The 25,563-nt window shown below is 43.4% G+C and overlaps 1 protein-coding gene across 3 annotated transcripts in view; it reads left to right on the top strand.

Moving 5' to 3' along the window:
• The window catches only part of RUNX1 (RUNX family transcription factor 1), a 175,679-nt gene that overhangs the window by 114,139 nt on the left and 35,977 nt on the right, over positions 1 to 25,563 (top strand). For all 3 annotated transcript variants that reach the window (XM_074858292.1, XM_074858293.1, XM_074858291.1), the window contains exon 5: positions 7,712 to 7,816. In XM_074858292.1, the coding sequence (XP_074714393.1) occupies positions 7,712 to 7,816 (105 nt within the window). The remainder of the gene's footprint in view (positions 1 to 7,711; positions 7,817 to 25,563) is intronic.

Genomic DNA, 25,563 nt, shown 5'->3' with positions numbered 1-25,563 from the left:
CACCCTGTCTTCAGAGACCTCATTCTTGCCACCTCAGTCCTGAATCTCTTGACCCTATGCCTCTTCTCCTCAGATAGTTCATTTGTGTCCTTTCCCATAAACTCAGTTATTCTCCTACCTGTCTTCTGCGGCAGCTCCCTTCCTGATAAATGGCCATGACCATTTAGTACCCACACCTGGTATCTCCTGCTACACAACTGCCACAGGTTTTTTTGCTCTGAACAGAATAAACTGTGTTTTTGTGGCATCTCTGCTAAAGCACATTCACAGGAAAAATAACATGAAGGTTAGCAGAAGTAGTAACCTGAGAGAAGGAACCTGAAGGAATGCAGTTGAGACTGATGCCTTGCGTCTAACATTTTAGACATGAACATTTCAAATGAATGCATTTCAAGTCCAAGTTTCTTAAGCAAAGAAGGGCCATCAGGTGCCTCGCAGCCAAACTGCGGAGCAGCAGCGGCAGCGGCGGCTGCACTTTCACACACATTGTCAGGCGGTCAGGGAAGGGATTAGCACAGAGGCCCCTGCAAGGCTGGAGGAGGTGGTGGACGGTATCATCATGACAACACATGAGACTGGGAAGTGAAACCGCTCATCAGTGCAGAAGTGAAACTGGCTGTGCACAAACTCTTGTCAAATTAAAATGTAAATATCTGGCCGAAAAAAGAGAGAAAAATTGTGGTTGTTTTAGTGAGCTGAGTCCCACTCTTGCAATGCTTGAGAATGTGAGCGATCCCTGTTTGTGCAAGGGCGAATCACTCTTCTGAGGGCTTCAGATCAGATACTAAAGGTGTTAGTTGCTACAGTAATGGATAAAAAGCAGCATTCAAGTGAATATGTGATTTTTGAATTGATGGTGACACATTTCTGGGATGATGGCATTTTTTATTTATTCCAGCAGGAAGATGTTCTCCTTTTTTTTTTTTTTTTTTCTGAGGAAAGGGATTTGAATGTTGGTACCACTGTAGCACAGCAAAGTGGGGGAAAAGTGACTTTAGGTAGGACCTGCTACCTGCATGAGCATTCTCCGGTGCAAAGGGAACCATGTACTGTGTGGGACGGGTCTTGTAGCATGGCTGGTACACCTGATGGCAAGGGGCATGCACAAAACATTACTGTGCATCACCAGTATGTGTCTGCTGCAACAGCTGCTGAGAGCCTGAGTCAGCTTTATTTCAACAGCTGTAAGTTACGCCGAGGATAGAACCAGCTTCTGCATCTGTTTGCTTAGATATTTCATGTCTGCAGCTTGCAGACTTAGGGTTATGTTTCTGAGTTATGAAATAAGAAGATTGTCAGAGACAACTTCCAGAAGACTGTGAGGGACTATCCTTAACCCCCAGATAATGGGCTTAAGATAAAATTCAATTTGTTGACAGCTTCTCTATTAATGTTTCTTGATTTCAGTTATGTAATTTTGGTTGCTTAATATAGTTTCTGTGTTGCCTTAGGTTAAATGTACATATGCTTCACCAAAATAACACCTTGAAATGATTCCACCCCAGACACAGCCTTCTTCTAGACTTCTAGCTCCAGGAATCCCCAGAGCTGTGGCAGGAGAGGCAGGTGGCTCTGCTGCTCTCCACCACAGCATTTGACTTGTTAACTGGAAAAAAGCTTGGAGAATGGGAAGGGAGGAAAAGAGAGTGAAGTGCACGTCTTGGTTAAGCACTCAGTAGTGCTGCAGGGAGCTAGGAAGGAAAGGGAAGGGGAGAAGCCAGCGCCAGCCACACTCCCGCAGCAGCGTGTTGCTTTTCCACAACTTATTGCAAACCAAATTCAATAGTTCATAGCTGGGTTCAAGTCTGCAGCAGGGCCACTTTTAGCCATTTGCATGACAACTTGGCCCCATATAAATCCAGAACAAAACACCTATTGATTTAATGCGGTGGAGATCTCATTCTGGGTAAGTAGATGCTATGTAAACACAGATATAAGAACTTCCTGGAGTGAGACACTCGACGGAAATGTTCAAAAGTATACCTTTATGCTGATCCAGGCCGGTTTGGCAGGAGGCAAGTGGGTGTATTTCCCAAATCTTCAACTTGACACACGCTTACACCCGCAAAACATCCATATAAATACACAAACAGATCCGTTGCCCGTGCAACTGATTTGCATGGGCAGTTTTTGCATTTCTTTGGGCAATCACCCCAATTTGCTGACATCTCCCCATGTTTGCGTTTATCTGTGTGGACCGTTGGTTGTGGCGGTCAGAATTTGTGAACCATTTACAGCATGGTAGCGGATGAGGTGAATAACAGTTTTTTCTCGTATTTAAATTCAGTGGTATCTGTGGTGCTGATGGTAAACAAATTATGGGGTTTTTTGATGCTGCTTACTTCAGCTGCAGCTTTTTTCTGATGAAGTGGCCACTGGACCAAACATAACAGGCAAAGTTGTATTCTGACTGTGTGAAACTATCACCAGGGCAGGAGAAAAGAGTCACCATCTGAGCACAGAATCTGGAATTGTGCAGGTTTTTTGCAGTTGGACACACAACTTGAACACCTACAAAATATTTCACTTGTATGATGAACAGCATTTAACTAATGGAGGGTCAAATTATGTTGGCCCTTCTCGTCCTATTGATTACATTTAGAGTATTCAGGGGCTTGAGTGGTAAGAATGGCAAAATTTGGCCCCAGTGAATAATAGTCGACATTTGAGAATGAATATGCAAGTGTGTGTATATTATATCCTGCCCAGAGATGCAGTCAGATATGTTATTAAAATGCAGTAGACATCTTCTCTTTGGCAGATACCCAGGAAGATGTTGTGAGAAATTGTAAAGATGTATAAAATTGATCATTTAGCATGGTTTAATAAAAGTAAGTACATAAGCACTAAAAAGTAGGGTTAAAAAAAAAAAATCATAATCTTTCTTACTAGAACCTGAAAGTCTCTCACTAATATAATATAAATGCCTGTAATATAATTTGTATTGCATTTGTGTATTACATTTCATATTTTTCCATCTATACCTTTTGTCCTTGTCAGCACAAGCATTCTTGGCTCCTTTCCCTTTTCCGTTCTTCTTTTTATCTAATAATTTACTGTAACAATTTAAAAAAAACAAAAACCAAAAACCATGACTCTAATGACACATCTGTGATCATCAGAATAAATCTCAAAAGCAAAAGATAGTCATTGTAACTACATCATCTGTTGGCCTCCCTTTCCTCCACCTGCCACCACAGGCAAGCTTTTGAAGCTTTAACTCCCATTTTTTTCTGTCCTCATTTGGATGAATGTTTCCATTCCATCAGTGGAATCAACGGCTCTTTTTGCCTGAGAAAGAGGTGGATTAAAATGAAGTGATAGGTTCAAGATGTGGCCTCTCTTCCCTAAAGCACGTCTGTTCTCATTCCCCTTCGCATCTGCCCATGCAGCCACTTATATTTTAAGTGTGTCTTCCCACCCCCAGATCCATGTGGTCATGACACTGCCCAGGGATGACTAAAGCAGCACACAGGAGCTTCATGTGACCATATTGTCACTTGGGATTCATTTTTTCCCCCCTTGTTCCTCTCAAACATTCCCAGCTTACAAGCCTCTTGCTCCCTCTAGAGCCCTTCAGTGCTGTTCGGGGGGACCACTTAATCTCTCATCATGCTAGATGTGAGCTCACTGCTCATTTTGCTTCCAGCCTCTGTCAGATGGGATGCAGGCTGAATGCAGACTTCACGTTCCTGTATTGCAGTGTAGGGTATGGGCACAACACCTTCAGATGCTTGGGTCTTGGAGGCTGATCTTCACCTTTGCTGGTCTAGGAACAGTATTGCTGGGCAAGCACTGGCAGACAATATGCATTGTGCTTCCTCCTAAGTTCTTGCAACTTTGCACACCATCTGGGGGTCTCATGAGAAATCCTGTAAAGTCATGAGCTGGGGACAACTGGTTTAATCCATCTGATTTTGGCTATCACAGAGCAGTGACTCTTGAGGGCACTTTTGATAATACAGTCTCTAGCAAACCCATCAACAGTGTCTAGGTATCGTTTCAGAAGTCAATATTGTATTTTGGCCAGAAATGCTACTGTTTCCATTATTTTTTCTAGAAGGGTACTGACCTTAATGCTCTTGCAAAAATAAACATTACCAAGCAATTTTTCCTACCCTAGTTGTGAGGGAAGAGTTGATGGAGGCAGTGAGTCTTGTGCTCTGTCCTTATAAATATTGAGGGTGTGCTTGATGTCTGTGAGAAGGGTTTCCAAAGGCAGACCCCCATCCCACATCTGGAGAATTTAATCGTTGTGGTCGTGAGGTGCTATGTGCCTAATATTAGGAACTGTCAGGGATAGTTACAGAGAGAGCAACAGTCTCTGGAGTGACTCTGGCACCCCAGAAAGGCCAGCTTGACATTGACATCACACGTCAGCCCTTGCACTATGGGTAAAAACTCCCATGATGACACAATAGCAATTGGCTTCCATACACTGAGGCATGCATCATAGACCCGAACTAATTTGTGTATGGTTTTGTGTAGATTTGTGGGGCTGTTTAACCCAGAGGGTCTCAGATTTTGATGTTAGCCTACGGAGGGCTACGTGCCAGCTTGCTGTGACTGCTAGGACATCATCAAATTGTCATCATGACTATTGGAGGCATCCAAACCAGGCCAGTCTTTCAGAATGCCTTCTTGGGGTGTTTGGTCCCTCTTTACAACCACTAGAGAGGTCAGTCAATCACTTAGGCTGTCTGACTGAGTTTTGGTGGCACCCACCCCTTTCTGAGCTGAGCAGAGACACTAAGTGCTCAGTGTAGGTCTTCTACCAATAGTTCGGAGGTCCACTTACTTAGGCATCAGAAATCATGGCATCTAATATAAGCTTCTGTGCTAGGGAGTCTGAATACAGCCTCCACTGACTAATCTGGTATTATTTCCACCAGTTTAGTCTGCTGCATGTTGCATACATATGTGTGTGTGTGTGTATGTGCAACGTGTATGTGCTTATGTGTAAATGCATTATGCAAGTGTATGTTGAAAATAAAAATCTGTATCATGGCTGTATAATACATAAAAGCAAGGAGGAGACATTTATAGTCCTGCTGTCATCCCAAACCAGGTATATCCATAAAACACAGATTTCACTAACAATACGTCCAATCTAAATCTACCTTTGTCAACCAGACACATAAATGATGAGTAGTGTAGAAGCTATGAATAAAAGTGATAAAACCACTTAATAAAGCTAAAGGTAAATGAAACAGAAAAAAACAGAGAAAAAAACATAGCCAGAATTATTGGTAAGCAGCAATGAGTGACATGTAGGTTTATGGTTATATAGTCCTGTGGTTAACCAGTATGTGGTTAATGAATAGTCTTCTGTCAACAAGACGTAAGCTAAGTATCTTCCTGCTTTTGCCAGCTTGTGTCACAACCTTATACTGGCTCTGAGATCTCGTCTGTTCCATAGAAAATCTTGAAAGTAACTTCACCTCCCTCTTTTTCTTTATTCTGGTCTTGTAGACAGGTAACATGGCCACATTTTACTACATATCACTATTATAATTTTTTTTCTGTGTTTCTTTTCTCTCTGGAAAATCCACAAGAGCCTTCTAAAGAAATAAATTGACTATGTATTCTAGCAGAACAGCAGGAGCACCTTACCTGATGCATCAGCAGTTGTAAAAAAAACCAAAACAACAAATGGGAAGCAATATGGAAATACTGCAGATTAGTAAAGCAAATAAAGTGTATTTTCAAAGTCTCTTTCAGTCTTAGTGATCTAGGTGTTGTATATAATGATACAGGGAAACCATTTTTGGAAAGAAGGATGATCTACAGGTGCCTCTGATATTTTTTTAGTCTAATGCTATGGGTGATAAAGTTTTTCAGAAAAGAGTTTATTAAACTTTATTACTGTTGCCTCATAGAAAGATCTGTTGGGCTGGCAGAGAAAGAGTAACCAAGCTGTAAAGCTTTATCATGTAATTTGGTATTTAAAGAATGTCAAGAACACAGCCATCTTTGGTCTGGGTAGATGTAGGACCCAAGAGGTGAGGGCCAAAGGCCCTGAGACAGGGGTCTGAAATTACTTTTGCTTATGGTGCAATTCCGTCAATCTCAGGGACTACTTTCTAGCGAGGATGTGGAGGTGGGAAGACACCGGCCTGGGATTTGTGAGGCTTGTGTTTCAGCTTCTGATTTGTCAGGGCTGTGATTCAGGATCATAGTCAGATGCAGCAGCCAAAGTGGTTAGCATCGCTGGCCACAGGCTTCCTGTGAGATCGTGGCCAAGACACTTTATCTCCCCCCAGTTCCTCATCTGTAGAGTGGGGAGAATACCTCCCTAATTCACAGGGATGTGATGAGGACAGTTTCCAGTAACAGTTGCGTGTGTGTGCTTGCCGTGATGTTGATAGAGACCATTAGCACCAAAGTAGGAACTGCATTAAGAGAAGTATTGAATTGCAAGTGAATGTGCATAGGGAGGCGGGGAATATTGCTGCTAGAGGAAGGCATTTATATTTACATTTATATTTATTTATATAGATAAACGAAGCAAACAATAAACATGGGAAGTCTTAGAAGGGAAGAAACTCAGCACTTGGAAGTGCTGGAGCCGAGTGGTAAAATGAAGCAGGCAGATTTGTATGGGGAAGCTTGCACAGCATGTGCCCAAAGGAGGAGAACCTCCATTTTCTTAAAACAGTTCCTGGTTATCTAACTTGGGGTCATGTCTCTCGATGTCTCTTACTGATAACAAAGATTCCTGTCAGTGTCTGAGTCCTCTGTGATGCTGAGATAACTATGCTAAACCTGCTGACAGGCAATGTTTTTATTGTTGTCCAGGCCAAAGCCATAATGAATGCATATAGGAGGTCTTATCAAAGATGCAGAATGTTACTTCTGTTATTTAAAAAATGCCTGAAGTAAGTGCTGGCATTGGCCAAAAGCAAATCCAGGGGTAGCAGGATCTGAAGGCATTGCAGTCACAAGGGGATATGAAACCCTCCCCAGCAGCCATCATAAATGAGTACTTTTCCCAACTTAGAGCCGTGGCATGCACATAACAATTTTGAAAAGGTCTTTACAGTTTTCTTACTGAATAATAGAGAATCTAAGCATAATGCTCTGCTATGTCTTCATAAAATGTTTTAATTCTCTGTGGATAAGCTGTAGGGATTTTTTTGTTTTTTCCATTCCCTTGTTTCTTGGCATTGCAGTAGCAGATTATTTTTAAAGAGTTCTGGTTCACAACACGGAATTGATCTAATGCTAGCTTCAACCACAAAGTGTGGGATTTTACGATCTGCCTAGGGCATCTGAGCACCCAGTTCTCTTTAATTTTAACAAGCACTCTTGATCAGATCCCTGTGGGAGTTTTGGAAGAGTCAGCCATAATTTCTAAGCTCCTCTGAACTAACACCCTTTAGAAAGTACAGATAAGGTACCAGCAGTCATGCAGATCAGATAAACTCTTAACTCTTAGGGGTAACCTCCTTTTTTTTACAGAAGAAGTGTAGATCATTTAAATATAAATTAATTTTTTTCCCAAAAGGTTTGAGCAGTTGCCACAGCGGGAATGCATCCACCACCAGGCAGTTGTGAGGTTATACACCCTGCTCTCTGGGCACATATCTATCTTCAGATAGGGACAGCTAAAGTGTTTTAGTGCCATTTGGTATGTTCGAGTGCTATCTGAAATGAGAAGTACACCTTTTCTCAACACATATGCTCAGTAACATTTTTTTTCTTGTTGCAGGGAAAAGCTTCACACTGACTATCACGGTCTTCACAAATCCACCACAAGTAGCCACATACCACAGAGCCATCAAGATAACAGTGGACGGACCTCGTGAACCCAGAAGTAAGTGAGCTAATGACAGCATTCGCAGAAGGCCAAGTTGGTGGTTTAGTATAGGGGTTCATCACCAGCCTCAGGAAACGCAGCAATATCCAATGCATGTGGAGCAGTGGGTATGTTTTAAGCCAAGGCTGTTCTACGAATGGTTTTATTATGCCTTCCTGAAGCCTTATTTTTCATGGGTGTCCCGCTGATCTAGAATATGACTTGCATTGCATTTCTATCTACCCAGGGATGACTTGGATCATACCCAAAAGCTGACAGAAGGGATGCTGGTAAAAGGTGGGCAGCGCATACCTTACGCATCACTTCTTGCTAGTCTTGCCTTTCAGATATTAAGAGGATTTTAAAGCATTGGAAACCAATATGTCATTGATCTAACTTTTCAAGCTCAGCCACCCTGCAAAAATAAATAAATGCCTGAGAGAGGACACCTCGTTGCTGCCTTGTGGAGCTCACTGTACCTCATCGTGTCATATAGCTTAGGAGCACCCATTTTCACAGCCAGCCAATCTTTCCTCTTTTTTTTTCCTTTCTTTTTTCAAGAATTAAGTACAAGGAGGAGACGAATGGTTTGATATCTCCAGGGGAATACCCACACCTTTCACACAGGTGGTTGTTTTGTTCAGGTGGCAAGGGCAGGCTGTTTTGTCTAGGCGGTGAAGTGAGGGTGGAGCAGATCTTCAGGTATAGATGCTTCTGCAGCACATGCGCTGCCTGTTACCAGAGGCAATCGTTAACCTCAGTCACTAACCTGAATGGGGAATTTTCATATTTTTATCAAAATGCCCTGATATAAATTGAGGTTTGTGGTTAGTTTCTTGCACTCCTCCCGCACACTTGGCAGAAGTTCTTGCTGTTGCTTAAGTGGAATCGTCCCGGGAGCAGAGAGCAGCAGGATCCAAACATCCACTAGAGAATGAGACTCACAGCTCAGGGTTTCTTAACTGGGGGAGAGGAAGAAAAGGAAGGTTTGAAACTTCAACTAAAATAGCTGAGAAAACTTATGTCTTGCCTGTGCATTTTGTTCTTGAGCCTTCATTTGTCTGAGTTGCATCATGGTGCTGCATGCATTTAGTGGAAAGATCTGACCTATATTTTTTGGATTTGAGGCCAGACTATAAAACAAATACTGCTGTCGGGGCAAGACTTCTTATTTAGTTTGGTTTAGGTTTTTTTTTAAATTGTGGTTGAATTGTCCATGAAAAATATCCCCGGTGAACCAGGCATCTGTGCACATAAAAGAAGATATTTGTATATGCAAGTTCTGGATTTGCATATGCAATTACCTGAGCATGTTCATAGTTTGCAGACAACAAATAAGCTTTATTTTTTTGAATATGAGTCTGCTAGAATAGTAAGAAACAAAATCATCCTGCAGACATACCTACTGTTTTAAATCAATTCTTCAGTTGGTATAATAGTTAATATTTAATAAGATTCTACATTTTAAAAAGGAAGTAGAGATATAATACACACAGAAGTAACATATGTATCTTCCCAACTCAAATGTATGTAAAAGCTTCCTTGTAAATAATTTCACTTTGTCACAGGCAATAGTGCAGGAGGCTTTATGCGTGTGAGGAGAAGAGGTCATACAGCCCCCCAGTAGGAATGCACAGCTCCTTTTATCACTAAGTCATTTGTGACGCAGTGTCCAAGGGATTATGCTCCTTTCATTTTTAAGTGGGCTGCAAAGTCCTTTAGTTTGACTTGTCACCGAGGGTTTCTCAATTGCAGCGGCTGTTGTGATCAGTCTGGTATTTCTTCTTCCTGGTATTTCTTCTTTTCTCTAGACATTTCACTGAGATACGGGTTGGTCTGATGAGATACACCACAGGCTGTGAAGGAAAAAAGAAGTGCATTCTCCATTCTGAGGCAGTTCTGGCGGGTTTGGGCTGTGCATTATTTTTCTGTACTCTCGCTTGGTGGGTGTATCCTATTTTGCATTGGTTCAATTAGATCAGTTACACCTGTAGCCTGTACAAAACCAGATTGCCGGGCTGTTACCTGCCCAAACTCACATACAAGATTTGCGGTTAGACGTATCAAAACATGTATGCTGTGTACTGAAGGGATTTAAAATGATATCGGCCTTCTTGTATTGAGACTAGAATCAAAATAAAAATTGCTAGATTAAAGTGTTTTTAGTTTCAGTAATCGATATTTGGGAACGTTCGTGCTTTCAGATCCATGACTCACTTGCTTGAGCTAAAGGAATTACAGAAATACTGAGCTGTTTTTTCTAAGATGTCCCGATTCAAAAGAAATCCCTGGAAGACAGTAATGGGAACAAAATTAGATACTGGTGTCTGTATTACAGAGACCTACAAAAAACATGCTGAAGTCCAAACACAACTCTAGCAACAGTTTTTGATTCATTTACTTCATGTTTATAATGGTTCTCAGTCTGAGCATTCTCTGTGAAAAATGCTGGAAGGTAAGGGGCCATTTCTGAAGATTGAGGCCATCTGAGATGAAAGTCAGAATTTCACACCAGGACGATTTTTAGTCAGCTTTACAGGACATAGGAATACCTTTGTTTTAAAACCTTTAAGACTGATTAACTTAAGAAATAACAGAAACATTTTCTTTTGTCTTCAGATAATGTTGGATCAAGAGCAGTTTCTGAGCCAGAATTAGACAGGTTCTCAAAGTGGGTTTTTTTAATGCAAAAGGACAGCCTTTTCAACTAGGCATGCTTGGGGAAAAAACTTCAAAAAGTAATACAGAGCAGGATTTGAAGCCATTTTTGGAAAACAGAAAAATACTCAAACCAAAGGCTCCAAAAGCAAATATTTGAAGCACAGACTTTTTGGCTCACTGGGATGTGTGGAGGTACCACAATAGGTGATGATAACACAGTGTGTATTATCTTTGCTCTGCACAAAGGCCTGCAGACTAGGTTCTTGCACGTCCCATTGTACATTTGGTCACAGTTATTGTGATGGCCTTTACCTAGCAGCATATTTGCCTGTGTAACTACCAGATTTGCATTTACAACTGTGATAATTACTCTTGAACAGGACTTGCACCATTGTCCTTTTTTTGCCATTGAACTTCTGACTGTGCCTATCCAGATGATACTTCTCATCAGATTGTCATGGCTTGTAGACAGAGCCAAGGTACTTAAGAATCTGGCTCTTTCTCCACTGCTTTCATTATGTATTTTTAAAATCTCTTTTGAACTTAGCATTTTCATTCTCCAGCTCTGAATAAATGCTTATTTTCAAAATATTTTATAAAAAGAAATAATACTGCACTGTCAGGGAGAAGGGCAAGATGACCTAACCCATCATTTTCTTCTCCAACTTCTATGATTCTATGATTCATAAAGCAATTTATGTTTTTATGAGCTAAGTCCATGGGGAAAATCATTAGCAGTAACCAGATCAAGAGTAGTGCTCCTGATGAAAATACTTTTGGTTAGGAAACTTGGTAGAAATAGTATGACTCTTAAATTAAATATTTCCCTTAGGCCATTTGACCTACTGTGTACGTCTGCTGAAAAATTAGGTTTTTCTTCTTTTGACTGCTTCTTTCTGTTTTTCTCATTGAATTGTTTTAACCTACATAGCTCTGAAAAATTCACTTATGGACAAGGTGCCTGAAAATGCCACAAAATGAAAAGGCTACATGGATTTAGCCCCGGTGGGCCTGAGATGTCCAAGGTTAAGCTGGGCATTAAACGTCATTATCCCATATTGGATATGTGGTTTTCCCACTTTTTTGGCATTCTTATATCAAAGGGCAGGATGCAGAGGGGCAGAAAGAGAATAATATTGCTGAGCAGTATTTGAGAAGGAGCTTAAAAAGCTGCTGGCCCAAGAAGCAGCTTTTTAGGAATGGAAATTTCATTTTGCTTCCTGTCAAAGCTAGCTGGGGCAGGTGGGTATGTGCAGGTACATCTTTGGTCAACCACAGCTAACACCCTCAGATCCTGATCTGAAGAGATCCCACCTCACTTGTAAGGTTCAAGGAAAGCCCATGCTCTGTAGCTGTTCTGAAGGAAATTTTCAAACACCCCCTTGCCTGGCCTGAGGTCTTTTTTAGGCAATCCCCAAGGGCTGGTGGTGTTAAGTGTACCTTATCTGCTTATCCTTTCCCCTGCCCTGTCCAACCTTTGCCCACAGACTTTGACTCCCAGAACAGCTTCTGGGAGGAGAGTCAGCATAGCCCACAAGGGGCCGGCATCCCCCGTCCCATGATAGAAGTGAAGAAGACTCTGCATGTGTCGGGCTGGGAAGGGATGATTCCTCTGAGGGTTTCACATCACCTTCAGCCTTTCATGCAAGGAAAATCAAACCATCCTCCAAAAAAACTTTTCATCTCAGTGAACTGAAATAATACTAAATGCCTTAATTTCTTGCTTGCTTTCTGCTGCAAGTGCCTCCATCTGTTGGAAACTGGGACTAACATGTACCAATGAACAGTTTAGAACCATGAAAAACTGAATCATCGTGTTAGAGACCCACCATATAAATTTCAGTAATGACTTAACAGATCCTCCCATTCACCTGGAGACTTACAGTGCCTAAAACATGTAGACAGCAGAGGTGGTGCTTACAAGTTGATTGTCCATATAACAGAAATGCAACTGGCACTCTTTCTTCCTTTACTAGCACTAGTTCTGTGCTCAGTAGCACACCAGCCTCTCAGTATCACCACCCAACTTTGCTAATCACTTTTCAAAAAAATCTTGGCTAAGGTGCTTGCCCCTGAGAGCTTCCAATCTAAATAGATTGTGTACAGACAAAAGAAAGGGATGGGCTGCAAGAAAAGCCGACGGTTGTGCACTGCCGGGTCTATGCCTGTGCATTTCTGTCCCTGCATCCTATTGTCTGGGTGACACCAACGTGGGTGGACTAGTGCTTAAATTATGGGTGCACTCTGGGGACGTTTCTGGTTGGCTTGTGCAATGGTTTTATGCAAGCGTGTGGCAGCTGGGGGAAGTTACAAAACATCGCTAGCTCAAATTCACACAATGTGACTTGATGCGTTGCTGTCTCTAAATGGTTACGGGTATGTAGGGGATTGCTGTTGGTTTCCTTTCTGTGTGTGTGTCTTATCAAAGGACGGACAAAGAGCAATTGAATCCATTTAAATAAAATAAAGTGGTATATTATTGCAAGGGCATGCTTGCAGACCAAAGGAGCTGTTTCTGAACAGGCAGCACAGTCCTAGCAGTCCCCTGGCAGCAAGGCCAGCTCCACGGTCCCCCAGAGCAGCAAGGGAACAACAGCCTAAAATGTACATCCTGCGGTTGGGCACGTCTCCCCCTGCTGTGAAAGCTGTGCACGCCACCAGCCCATTTTTCATAATGAAAGTACACAAAGAGCGAAAGAGCAGAGAGCAGTTTGTCCCTTTGTGACTTGTGTTTTCTGAAGAAAAGTGAAGAGTGAGGGGGAAATCAGCCTGTTTCCATTATGCACGCACTTTCACACAACCAGCGTGAATTATTCCAGTGATACAGCATTGCACCTTCTGGCTTAGCACAGGACCATATAGCACAGGAGCATCGCATAGCACGGGACCACCTGACAAAAGATGTTACAAGTTTGGCTGCAGAACGGGACCAGAGGCCATGTGTCTGGATGCAGTCAGCTCTGTAGAGCATCCACGGGCACCTCCGCAGCTGTCAGGTCCCCTGTGTCCCAGAAAGACCTCTCTGTGCGCCACATCCCGGCTGCTCGGCAAGCCCCTTCTCCTCCATGAGGGGATGGCAGAGCAGCCCCCTTGGGGCAGGGGCAGCTCCGGGCCGGGGTTGGCTCCCTCACAGCAGCTGTCAAGGCTGGCACAGCACCAGCCTGTTATCTGAGGTCCCAGAGTCTCCTTGCCTGGCCACCCAGGGGGGCTTTCACTGGCAGCAGGAATCTGAAGCAAAGCCCATGCTCTCAAGCAGTTGGTTTCATATTGGAAATCATACAGACATACCATCAGGCATGTGGCCAACAAGCTGAAAAGACCAGTAAAAGCAAGGACCAGTAGCTGCTGTAACTACCCCAATGAAAATATCCCTCAGCGCAGACAAGGTTCAGGCAAGACCTGCCTCATATGAGCTTTAACTGGCTAGTAGCTACCCGCAGCTCCTAAAAACAGTGCTGGTTGTTCTCCATCAGATGTGCAAAGGATTATGAAATTTATATGAATGCTCAGCACTCCCTGGCATAACAGTGATAGGGGGAATCCTTTTTGTCCTACTCAATAGGTAGGACCTCAGTAGGTTTTTAATACCAGCGTCCTTGAGGTTTCATGGTGCAGATACTTCTTTTCCATATTGAAAAGATGGAACAGGATTATCTTCCCTGACATTTATCAGTCTCACTGCTGAGTCAGTTAGGAGAGTTGCTGTTGGGTGATGTGAGGCAGGGAATTTGTCATTTTAGTTCAATAAAATTATCAAATATGTGCAATAAGAAATCTTGTGTCAAGACTGCTTTTCTGGGAGTGCGGTAGCTCATACATACTTGCTTGCCTAGCTATTTGGCTGTTTTTTTAAAGATGTGTTGACAGGACAAGCTCCTTCCTTGCATAAAGCAGGTAAACAGGAAACCAGAGTTGCTCCAGTGTGGGCTAGGAACGGCGGTAAGACTGGCCCAGTCCTATTGAAATTATTTCAACTCCTTTTTTGAGTCATTTAATCCCATACAGCTCTTTTTCCACCCCCCTTGAATTATTGTGATTTTAAATTGAGAACAGGTAGGAAGTTATTTTTCATTTCTTTCACTTTTTTTGTCTTTATCAACTTTGGTTTTTTGCACTTAAAATTCATTATTTTATTGCCTAGCAGTTGAATGGCTACAAAGACTGTGGTGAATATTTATAAGTGTTTACCTATATATGCATGGTGGGATTTTCAAGGGATATACAGCGTCAGTCTAGCTGAGATCAGTGGGCAAGTACTCTGTAACTGACAAAAGCGGGATTAGGTGAATCTATATTACTTCTGAAAATGCTTCCTAACCAGCGAGTAGGTCTGACTTTCTCCTGTCAACTGCACTCACCTACAAAGAATCTGTAGCTGTTAGGATTGGTGAACAGGTCTTTTTGGGTGGGAGCATTTTCCATAGAAATACGAAAAAAGGCTGCATAGATGCCACTTGTATTTTGTGTGTGTGTGTGTCTGTATGTAAAGAAAAGCATTAATATGCATCACCTTGGCAAGCATGTTGGCCATAGGGGATGTGACTATATGGTGGTCCCCACTGAAGACCTTAGTTCACTGACATGCCAAGTATCTTTCCAGTAAAGTTAGTTGGTGGTGCTCTGAATCAAAGATTTCTGAATCTGGTCCTTCATCCATCATGTTTCTTCAGCAAGGAAGGACTTCTCAATGGTAGTCATTAAACGTGAATGAAAGGTTTGAAGTAGCAGCTGGGGCTTCACATCAGCTGGATTTGTAGCTGAAACATGCAACTTGTAGTTGCATGATGGACTTGTAGTTGAAACCCCTCAGTGGAGCTGCCTACTGTGGTTTTAAGGGTGTAATATAGCCCCTGCCCTTCCTAGAAGGAGGTTAGCTGGCAAAGCTGGGCTGTTGGAGCATTGGTTGGTCATCCCGCTGTCCCTCCAGGGTTGGCCACCAAAAGCCTACCGCGCTGCTGGCAGATGAGGTTTCCTTCAGGGATGTGGTGGAGGGCAGGAGGACCCAACTGCACACAACTTCTGCAACCCACTTCCTTCACCCTGCTCTCCACAGGAGGTGGGAGAGAGGGCTTTCTCTTTCTCTTGGAGAAGGGGAAGGAAAACTTTCACCCTCCATGGAGTGATCAGATGCTCCTGATCACTAAACAAGGTTTTGGCAGTGCAGGACCTTTTCTGAAGCCTCTGTTTTTGAGGAGGGAGTTGCCTTACTTACAGGTTTACCAAAACAACACGTTTAAGAGAAAGGCTGGATGAAGTTGTGCAGCACTTTCGGTGAACAGCTCTATTTTCTTCTTGGAATAAAACTGTAAGGGGTGAAAATCCATCTGCACTGCAGTCCCTCCCAGCTTCGCCTGCCCTGGATTATCAGAAGGTGCAGCAGGCCCATACAAAAATACCTGTCTACCCGTTGTGGAGAATGCAAAAAAGACTTTTGCTCTACATCTCCATTTGTGTCCTAGCTCTTTGCTCGTCTGCTGCAATAGGGAATTGTAATGAGTAAATGCATCTTCTATCAGTGTTAATGATAAATCTTGGTCAGACTGTTCCTATGTCAGTGCTGCATGGGTCTGTGCAAAGCATAAGGGAGAGCAATGCCTGGGAGAGGCCACCTCAACTGAGCTTCTGAATTGTAAAGGAAGGAGTTGTCTGTTGTATGAGGGCACGATGTGCCTGTTTATAACTGAAACACATCCTAAAGAGAGGGCAAGATGGAAACATCTTCCCTGCCTTCTTTAATCATGGAACAGATAAGGAACAGCCTGTAAAAATGGGAGGAGACATGAGAAAAAATTTAACCAGCCATAAATGAAAAGTTGATTTATTTATTTTTTTTAATAGTGGCTGACCTTTATTCTTCCTTTGCAGAGTATTGTAGTTTGAGTCCATTAAGCACGATATGCACCAGGCCATCTTCTCAAGGCTGACCAGTCCAGAAAAGCCAGGCTGTGTCATAACCTTAATACATAAAGCTGCAGAAAAATTTAGGCGACAGTGTTGATTTAATTATTAAGGATTCTGTTTGTCTGACTCTGTCTGCCTCTCCTACCTACACCCTGCATTATGGGCTGTTCTTCATTACCTGCTCTACCTATCTTCGCAATCTAGCCGCAAACAGTTTTGGTTGACCACACCACTTCCCTCTTGAAAGTTAATACTGTTTGACTCATTCTGTACTGCTAACACCAAGCCAAAGAAAACAAGCCAAAGAATAACCTGCTTGTATGCAGTTTGGAAACTTCTCAGAGGCCCTGCTTTCAAAATGCTATACAGTAGCTTACTATATCTCTCTGCAGCTGCAAAGAAAATGAGGAAAGCAAAAAATGGTTCAAGAACCTAAAATAAAGACTAGGCAGAACCACACGAAATTTATGAGCTTTCAGTGAACTGCAGTCCTGTGTAGGCACAATGGAGCATTAGTACAGAGGAGGGACTGCTTAGTAACCTACAGATTAAAATATCCAAACTCATTTCTTCGGAAACACAGGTATTTTCAACTATCATGTGGAAACACCAGTCACTGGACTTGGTAAGAGCAAAGGTCTTTAGTTCAAGGGAAGTGCCTAGCCTGGCTATATACTTTTTCTGGACAGGAGCAAAGTTTTTTACAAGTCGTGAAAGTCTGAACGGTCAGTATCCATGGGGAGTAAATTTACTTCTGTGTTGCCAGATTCCCCTGGTTTACAAAAACAGTGAGCCACAAGACTTGACCTTTAAGCCGCAGGTCCCTTGTTCAACTCTGCCTGAGGCTGGATGATGGAGATCTTTTACTGTCTAGAGATATTTTGGTGGACTGATGAAATGGGTTTCTGTCTAAACTATTTCTCTGACCTCCAATACTGTGATGTTTGTGCAACTCGCTTTCCTGTTCATTTGTCCTCTCGGAGGCACTGCAAAGGTGGCAAATGATATCATCCCTTGCTTTTCCCACTTGGGCTGAGGGAGGGGGTTCAGATTCACCCTACTTAAGCTCACACATTTGATTAAGGTGCCTGAATTAGGATCCTGGTCCCCTGTATTCAGCAGAGAGGCAACCTTCTCCAAAGGGCTGCTCAAATGGTGGCTCAGTCCTTGCTGCCTGAGCCTTGTGTTTCTGCAGCTTTTCTTTGGACAGAAGTGTCTTTTTGTGCCTGTATTTTTCTTGGTTGCTTGCTGAGCTGTTGGTTGGCTGGTTGTGTCTCATTCTGCACCTACTCCTTCATACATATCTTCAACTATGATGTCTCAGCCCATGGCTGCAGGGTATTCTTATGGCAGTTTGTACGTGTGGGAAGATGCAAACTATAAAGAAACAAAAGAGGCTTTTGGCAATGCGATGCTTAATTTGGGAGTTATTCAAACTTTGTCAAGGAGTCGGGATTTTTAAAGTATATACATTGACATGGGGGAAAGGGAAAAGAAAGCAAAGGGTATAATTTTGCAGACTATTTTAACTTTCATGAACAACTTATTCCCTCCAAACTCCTAACACTTGGTTCCCTTACTTTTACTTTGCTGCAATGACCTAATTCCTGGGGTGAACCCACAGAATAATTGCACTTCCATGACAGAAATAGAGGACATACATATGTCAGATTCATCAGAAGTTTTGGTAGATCCATGGCAAGCAAAATAATTGTGTTTTAAGTAGAAATACATTTGTGCATTGCTATTTGTTGGTACAGCACAGGCCTCACCAGCAGAGCTGGGGGGAAAGGAAGTATATTTCCTGCCTCGCAAAAATTGTCAAGATTGCTTTTTCTGGCTGTGGTACCTCAGGGTATACGTGAGACTTTTCATATGTTCGTCAGGAGGCAGGGAGAGAACTGGAGGGACCCAGCCTGGAGGAGCCCGTGGTCTGACAGTCAGTGTGCTGGCTGGAGCAGGGGAGACCAGCAGCCTCCTCTTGTCCCTATTCCTGGAGACATTCCCCACTGAAGCTCTCCCAACACAGCTGGATAGTGAATCAGTAACAAAAAGGGCTCTCAGCCTGCAATTAGAGCACTCACCTAAAAATAGGAAACCAAAGTTTGTTTTCTAGTACAGGCCAAGCAAGAGGGGCTTGATCCAGACTCTCACCTGCTTTCACTTGTTCCAGGGCAGGGCTCCCTCTCATTGCAAATTTTGCACTATCTATAGTGTCTGTTTGTGTGGTTTTTCAAAAAAGCACTGATTTAAAAAAGAAAAGGTAAGGAAAAAATAATGCCAAAATATTGTTTAACTACTCTTAAAACATGTAGGAAAAAATGCACCAGCTGCTCAGGGTGCACGTTGTTACAGTGGGGCAACTAACCCCCCAACAGAGGTGCAAGAAGCTACCTGGGGTTTCCCCCAGGTACAGTGGGGAGTTACCAGAGAGCAGGGAACCTGCCCTGTAAATCTTTGTTCACCTTGTTGGTATCACTGGACACTTGTTCAATGCACAGCCAGATTGGATCACCAGGTGGAAAAATTAAATGCTCAGCAAAGGATCATACCTGAAACATCTAGTCTGTCTGCAGTTACTTGGAGCAACAAGCAGATTTTTCCACAGAGACGCAGAAAGGGTGAGTTTTGCCAGGGAGCTGATAGTAGAAATGCATCTGGAAGGGCTTCCTGGTGTCAGTCTGTCTGTGCTTGGCATTGCTCCGCATTCTGGATGTCAGCCTGGTCATCGAGTCACGTAATATCCAGCCTCATTCACACATTTCCCAGCACCTCGTGCCTACGGTCAGGTTGGGTCTGATGACCAACACTGATTCTGCTGGTAATTACAGACACAGCACGAAAACATTGAGCATAATATCCTGTCTACCACGATGTTCCTTCTGTCTGGAAAGAAGGCTTGTATTGTACAGTGCTTAGGAAAAACAGCAAAAAAATATAATTGCTGATGAGTCTGCTCAAAGCTCTGACTATCATCACCATTATTTTTCCTTACCACAGCAATAATATTTTTAACTGAGGAAAGAGAAAATGTCCTACAGTGTGTCTAATTCCTTTTTTAAGAACTTCTTACATTGTATTTTTAACACTGTGCAAGAGGTCGGTGAGCTCTGACACTGTTCCATACTGATCCTCCTCATGCCTGAAGGTGGTATAAATCTTTTCGGAGGCTAGAGAGGAAACCACTCTACAGATTGGTTTTATTTTCAAGCGTGATTTCTTAGAGCCTGTGGGCTGCTGTGTGGCAATGGTTAGTGCTTTACACTAAGCATGTGCATACATCTCTGCTGGATCAGGTCAGGTCTGTTTGAAAACACAGCAAACCGTGTCCTAGGAAAGTTATACTACTTGCTCTTTCTGTGCAGGAAATCAGGAAAAAAGAGTGTGCCAGGTACTTTATATGTGGGATGTCTGGCACATAGAAAAATATTACTGGTTTATGCACTTAAGGTACTATTTCTATTGTTAGCAAAGAAAATGCTTTTTTGTAAGCAGGATAGTTGGCTTTCAAGCATTTACATTTTCCAGCTTGGTAGTAATATAGAAGCACTAAACTTTAATTCACTTTTGTTTACAGACGTATATAGTGTGCTCGCTTCCTAGAATAATGTGAAAGAGTATATTTTCTTCTCATCCTTCACTATGTACAAAATAATTGGATTTATTTTAACTCAATGGCACAAAACAATGTTTACCACTTTCTTAATTGGACACAATAAAACATGGCTTATTTTCTACCCCGCTAGAGCTGGAACCAAACCAAAGACCTGAACACAAATAGCCCTGAAAAGAGGAGATGCTTGGATCAAGGTCCAATGCAGTTCCAAACCAGCCACCTTTCATTAAACCAAAGCATCGCATCTTATCAGTCACTCCCTATTTTGGCAAAGTCTGGCCAGATGCTGTATTTTCCTGTGTATAATCCACTTTTTGGGTGTGAAACATTTCCATTTCTGCCTGGGAAAAGGGAGGGCAGAGGAGAGAGGTACTCTGCTCCCCTCAGGGAGAAAGGGCTCTGCTTAATTAAACTCCCCTTATACTATCTCCACTCAAGTACAACATGCTGATTTGGGGCAGAAAACTTGTGGATGATACACAAGAAAACCTGTGGTGTTTCTGCTCGGGTCTTCCTCTGGCTGGGATGCTCAGCAGCTGTGAGCCAGTGAGTCTCCATCAGACACCTGGACCCCCAAGCCCATATCTTTTGCGGGCGTTAGTACTTCCTGATGCACCAGCTCCAAATAGTCAGATTTGTGAGTGAATGAGAGCAGGCGACAGAAGAGTGTACTCGTCTTGTGACTTGACTTGATTAAAAGAGAAAAAAAATGTCCATTAATCCATTCCAGCAGTGTTTACTTGAAAAACAGTCCTGGGTACCCACAGGAATTTCAGTGGCTTCAGCTGGCAGAATGAGAGTAGCGATGCCTTTCCTTAGCTTCTGTTTTACCTGCTTCTGCCCCTCTGAACCTGAAAGGCATCTAGTGACACTTTTAAAAACTAGGTTAAAAGGAAAGTAATGGGAAACCTGTTTCTTTTTCTGCACCTGGAGGCAGCCTGGAGTGCTGCTGTCATCTCCATGGGACCAGCCATGGTGTGAAACCCAGACCGAGCAGCCATTCCCAATGAGTGCCCAATGTGCACAAAACTGGGAGCTGCCAAGGCACTTTGTTCTTGTTGTTTCCACATCCAGAGCCCCAACCAGATGGCCATGGGCCAAGCTGAGTGCTCCACAGTCTCTTAAAGTCCATAAAACTGCATTTCCCTCCCATTAAGAGGGAAAGCACTTTCATGTCACGTTGCTGTAAAAGTATCGGAAAAGCTAATGTTTTCTCTGCCCTCCTTGTTTAATATTCTGCATAAAAAAATCTGCCTGACCTCACTGAGACAGTACTTGAAAAGGATAAGGAAAAAAATATCCAAAAGCCCCCAAACCCTGTAGTTTAGCCAAGCAGGTTGGCTGTCCTATTTATTCCAGTGTCTCAAACACTGACCCTACAACCCAAGGGAAAAAAAATGCTGCCCTTTTCTTTCCTCTGCTAGTACCTGCAAACTGATGCTTGTCAAAAATGGGGACAGAGGGAGGGAAGGGGGACAGCGGTGCTGCCTCGTGGCAAGCCAGCTGTCTCTGTGAGCTCTGGGCTAAGGCCTTCTTCATTCAACAGCTAGATGTTTGATTGACTTCCATAAAGTCCCATCTGATTTGCAAAAGTGGCAGATCCTTGTGGCCAAACTGCCAGCTCAGCAGAGCCTCACCAGTTTCCAAGCACCTTTCTGCTGCTCTTTTTTATCCTGCATCACGCTGCTCTCCTGGAAAGGGGAAGCCTGGGCTTGTGGTCACCACACCGAGCTGGGAGACGAGCGTCGGCCACAGGGTCATTGCCTGACCACAGGCAAGTCACCTCATTTCTCTGTCATTCAGTTTTCCACCTATAAAAGTGGGATAATAATAGTCTTGGGCTTTACAGGGGTGAACTGAGGATAACTTGCCTGCTCTTTAAGCAAGGTGTTTAGAGGATAACTTCAAAGTAAAGCTAATAAACACGAAAAAGCAAGTCACCCTAGCAAAGCTCTGCCTGTACATTTATAGTGGCTTGGGAAAAGCATTTATATTTGTTATATTTTTCTGACATAGTTCTTCACTTCCCTCCTGCAGACTTTCATGCAAAACAGGTTCTGTGTTACTACCTGCAGCAGTCAGCAAGGGAAAAACGGTTAAATAGCTCTTCTGATTGGGGGTCAAAAAAAAAGAGCCACTTTTGGAGCTACATCTTGAAGTGACAATTGCCTGGTGTTGATTCTAGGTAGTTCCCGTCAGAAATTACAACGTATGGATGAAAACAACAGCAGTTCCCTTGATAAGGAACCTGTTGGTGCTGGTCTTTCTTCCCTGAATGCACTGACTTGAGTGGAATTTCCACAAGCCCAAGGGATGAGAGATCTTGGGTGTGCCGATGCACCACTGGTACCCCCAGGCTATAGAGGAGGTCCCATGCAGGAGGCTGCTAGCCAAAACACCCCCCTTCAATGCCCAAAATTCAGCAGGATGATATGGGGCAGTGGAGGGCTGGGTTGGGGGGTCCAGGAGTTTCACTTCGTGGATGCGTGGTGCAGAGACAGGCAGAGATAGTCCTGTCAGCTCGGAGGGAGCTGGCCTGGGAAGGGGGTGCCCTACAGTGACCTCGGGAGGATGCTGTGCCTGGATTAATTTTCCCTGCTCACCACCTGCTTGCTGGTTTGTTCAGAGCGAGCTTGGGTTTGTCTGCCCTGCCCAGCGTCGTGTGCCAGCTCAACACAAATTTAGTGCCTGAGCTAGATTCAAAGCAGGAAAGTTAATTCCTGCCTCAGCAGCCTTAATGCAGCCCTTGTCCTGTTGGCTTCGGAGGAACTGCTCACCTCCGTGCGAGGCTGCTAGCACACACGCTTGAGCTGCTGGGATGCTTGGTTTCATGCCAGGCAGGCAAAACTCCAGATGCCGGGAGGGCAGCACCAGGGAGGTAGGAGGAGAAGGTAGGGCAGCAGGGGGTCAAACTTGGCATTGGTGCACTCACTTAAAAGCAGAAGATGTCTGAGCGGAATTTGAAATTAGAATAAATTACATCGGGGGGATGGATTTGGAAGGATCTGGCTCTTGGCTCTGCAAGCCCTGGGTTCAGCCTGCTGAAGCTTAAAATAATCCAAATGTATGAGGTATTTTACACATCTTGTATGACTCCGCGTGTTTGTGTTTGAGCCCAGGGTCAGGAGCCCAAGGCTTGAGGCAGCATCCAGCTTTGCACTGCTGACAAATGAAGTGTTTGCTCTTGACCAACCAGAATGTCAGATAAAAGTCTTTTTCATGTTTCTTTGCTTCTCCCCTCCTTTTTTTTTTTTTTTTAAGCCTTAATGGGTCTCTTTAATGATGAAACCGCTACTATATAATATGTCTTTTTATATTTTAATTTTTTCCCCCCCTCTTGGGATAATTTACAGCACAGTGTGGAATCTGAGACAGTTCAAGCTGTGCCAAAGGGCCTGGCAACAGGAAGAAATGCCGAGCCACTGCGATTTGGAACCATAATACAAGTTATAAAATTTAATTTTAGAAATGCAGCTACTGGGAACTGCTTTTAAATGCACATTTTCCTTTTAGTGCATAAAATGGTCCTGTGTCTTGATTGAGCTGTTAGGGTGGCTTGAAAGAGTGCTCTGTAGAATAAGGGGCATACAGAGCTCTTCAGAGACTTTTTGCTGCTTATTCACTGATACTCAAAATTGGAAGCTGGATGTTTATGAATGTTCATGTATTAAATACTATGGGGATGTTTGGAATAGGGCATGGTGGATTATTTTCAGCAGTTTTGTGCCAGTCTGTTTCAATGCTGTAGCTGTGAGTTGAGAGAAGACTAACCATAGGAACAGCACTGGCTATCCCCTTGACAGGAGGATGGAGATGCAAAGAAATCTGCAGAAGGCAACTCTTCAAGACAGGAAAATGAAAATCGGGAGAAGATAGACAGCAAACTATGGTGTTCAGCAGAAACCAAGGATAATGCCACTTTCTTTAAAGGAACAAGTAGAAAAAAAGATGTTTGACCTCTGGGCTAGAGATTTGACATGCGTTCCCGTCAGGGTAACAGTGTCCTATGAGAAGAAGGGGAAGGGATAAGCCACAAACATTCATGAGGCAGCTGATTTCCTGAGACAAATGCAACGTGCAGAAATGGGATTGGGTTTGGGATTAAAGGAGGGATGATGACATCCACTGCTCCACAAGATGGTCCCCAAGAAGAAGGCATGAAAATGACATTTTGGAGCTGGGGATCCTACTCCATTGACTAAATACAGATGGGGTCAGGGTACGTCCTCATAGACTCATTGCCCTGCATTTGGAAGGAGCGTCTTTGAAAGGACAACTTGTGTGTCAGAGAGAGTCTGCTTTTGGGCTTTCTGCTGAAGGGCTGTTTTCTGTGATCTTTAAGAAGAAAAAGCCTATTGAGAGGCGGGGGGAAATTACATAGGAAAGTTTTGATTCCACCTGGTTGGGAACATGGCTGAACCATCCCATTTCAGACATTTCACCAAACAGAAGTCTGCTAGGGAGGTTTCCATTTCAGCCTCAAAGTGTGATGTCAGCAGCCTTCCAGGATAAGATACCCCACTTTTGAAGGATATCTCATAAGACTGGAAACCAGTGGACACAGAAGTGGTTTGCAAAGTTGTGACAATAAGATAGCTCTTAAGAAGGTGGAAAAGAATTTAAAATTTATGCTTTCATAGTGCCTACCAGAGAGCAAGTACTCCAGCAGATGAGACGTCCCTCTTATGTCTTTATGGTTACAGGTTGACACACAAAGGATTCCAGAGCAGAGAGCAGCCACAGGCAACAGTTAGAAATGCATTACCTTTGTCCTTTCATTCTGTTCACTGCTGCTAGCTAAGACTTATCTTGAAACCAGTCCTGCCCGTGATGAGATATGTCTCTGCCCTTCCAGCTGAATCTGGATGTGCCCCAATGCTGTGCTGGAGTTGGGCCTCTCCAGCACCTTCCCTGTTGCCTCCCAGCCCCGTGGGCTGCAGCACCGGAGCTTCATGGGGACCATGCTCCAAGGTCTGCCCTGGGGAGTGCTGGACCCTGTAACTCCCACGTGGCCATGACCAAGTCCACTGTGCACTGGCCGATGCTGTAATGTCAGCATTTACTCTCTTATGCTTGGATGTCTGGTGGGACCTCATGTTTCTGAAGCTCCCAATGCCACTAAGAGAGACTTCATTATTCCAGTTTCAATTCTGCCAGCTTCTGGTGTTTCTTTCATATTTCTGTCTGTAAATCCACTGCAAAAGGATCCAAAAATGGGATTTGTTTGGGTTTGTTATTTTATAGCCCCACAGTACTTGTCTAATTATGGTACCTTATGACAATCTGTAATTGAATTTTTGAGGAATTATTCCAGTGCAGGTTTAGCACAGGGACCACTCAATGTTTCCTCACTTTGCATCCCTGCAGACAGTCCTCCTTTTAGAAACGCCTTCTCTCCCAGTGCGAGGTGTAAGAAGGCACTGCAATTTTCAGTGGATATGGTTCATCAGACTAGGCCATGTCTCAGGCTGCCCCACGATACGGTTACAGTGCATGACTTGCTTGTGTCTCCTGTTCTTGCAGAGAGGTGGTTTCAGTTTAATTTCAGATGGCCGCTAGCTGGTTAGTTACTTTGCCAGTGGATGAG

This window comes from Strix uralensis, chromosome 2 (genome assembly GCF_047716275.1).
Source record: "Strix uralensis isolate ZFMK-TIS-50842 chromosome 2, bStrUra1, whole genome shotgun sequence".
Classification (NCBI taxonomy): domain Eukaryota; kingdom Metazoa; phylum Chordata; class Aves; order Strigiformes; family Strigidae; genus Strix; species Strix uralensis.
The sequence above is the reverse complement of the archived record's forward strand: the minus strand, read 5'-3'. Positions and strand labels throughout refer to the sequence as shown.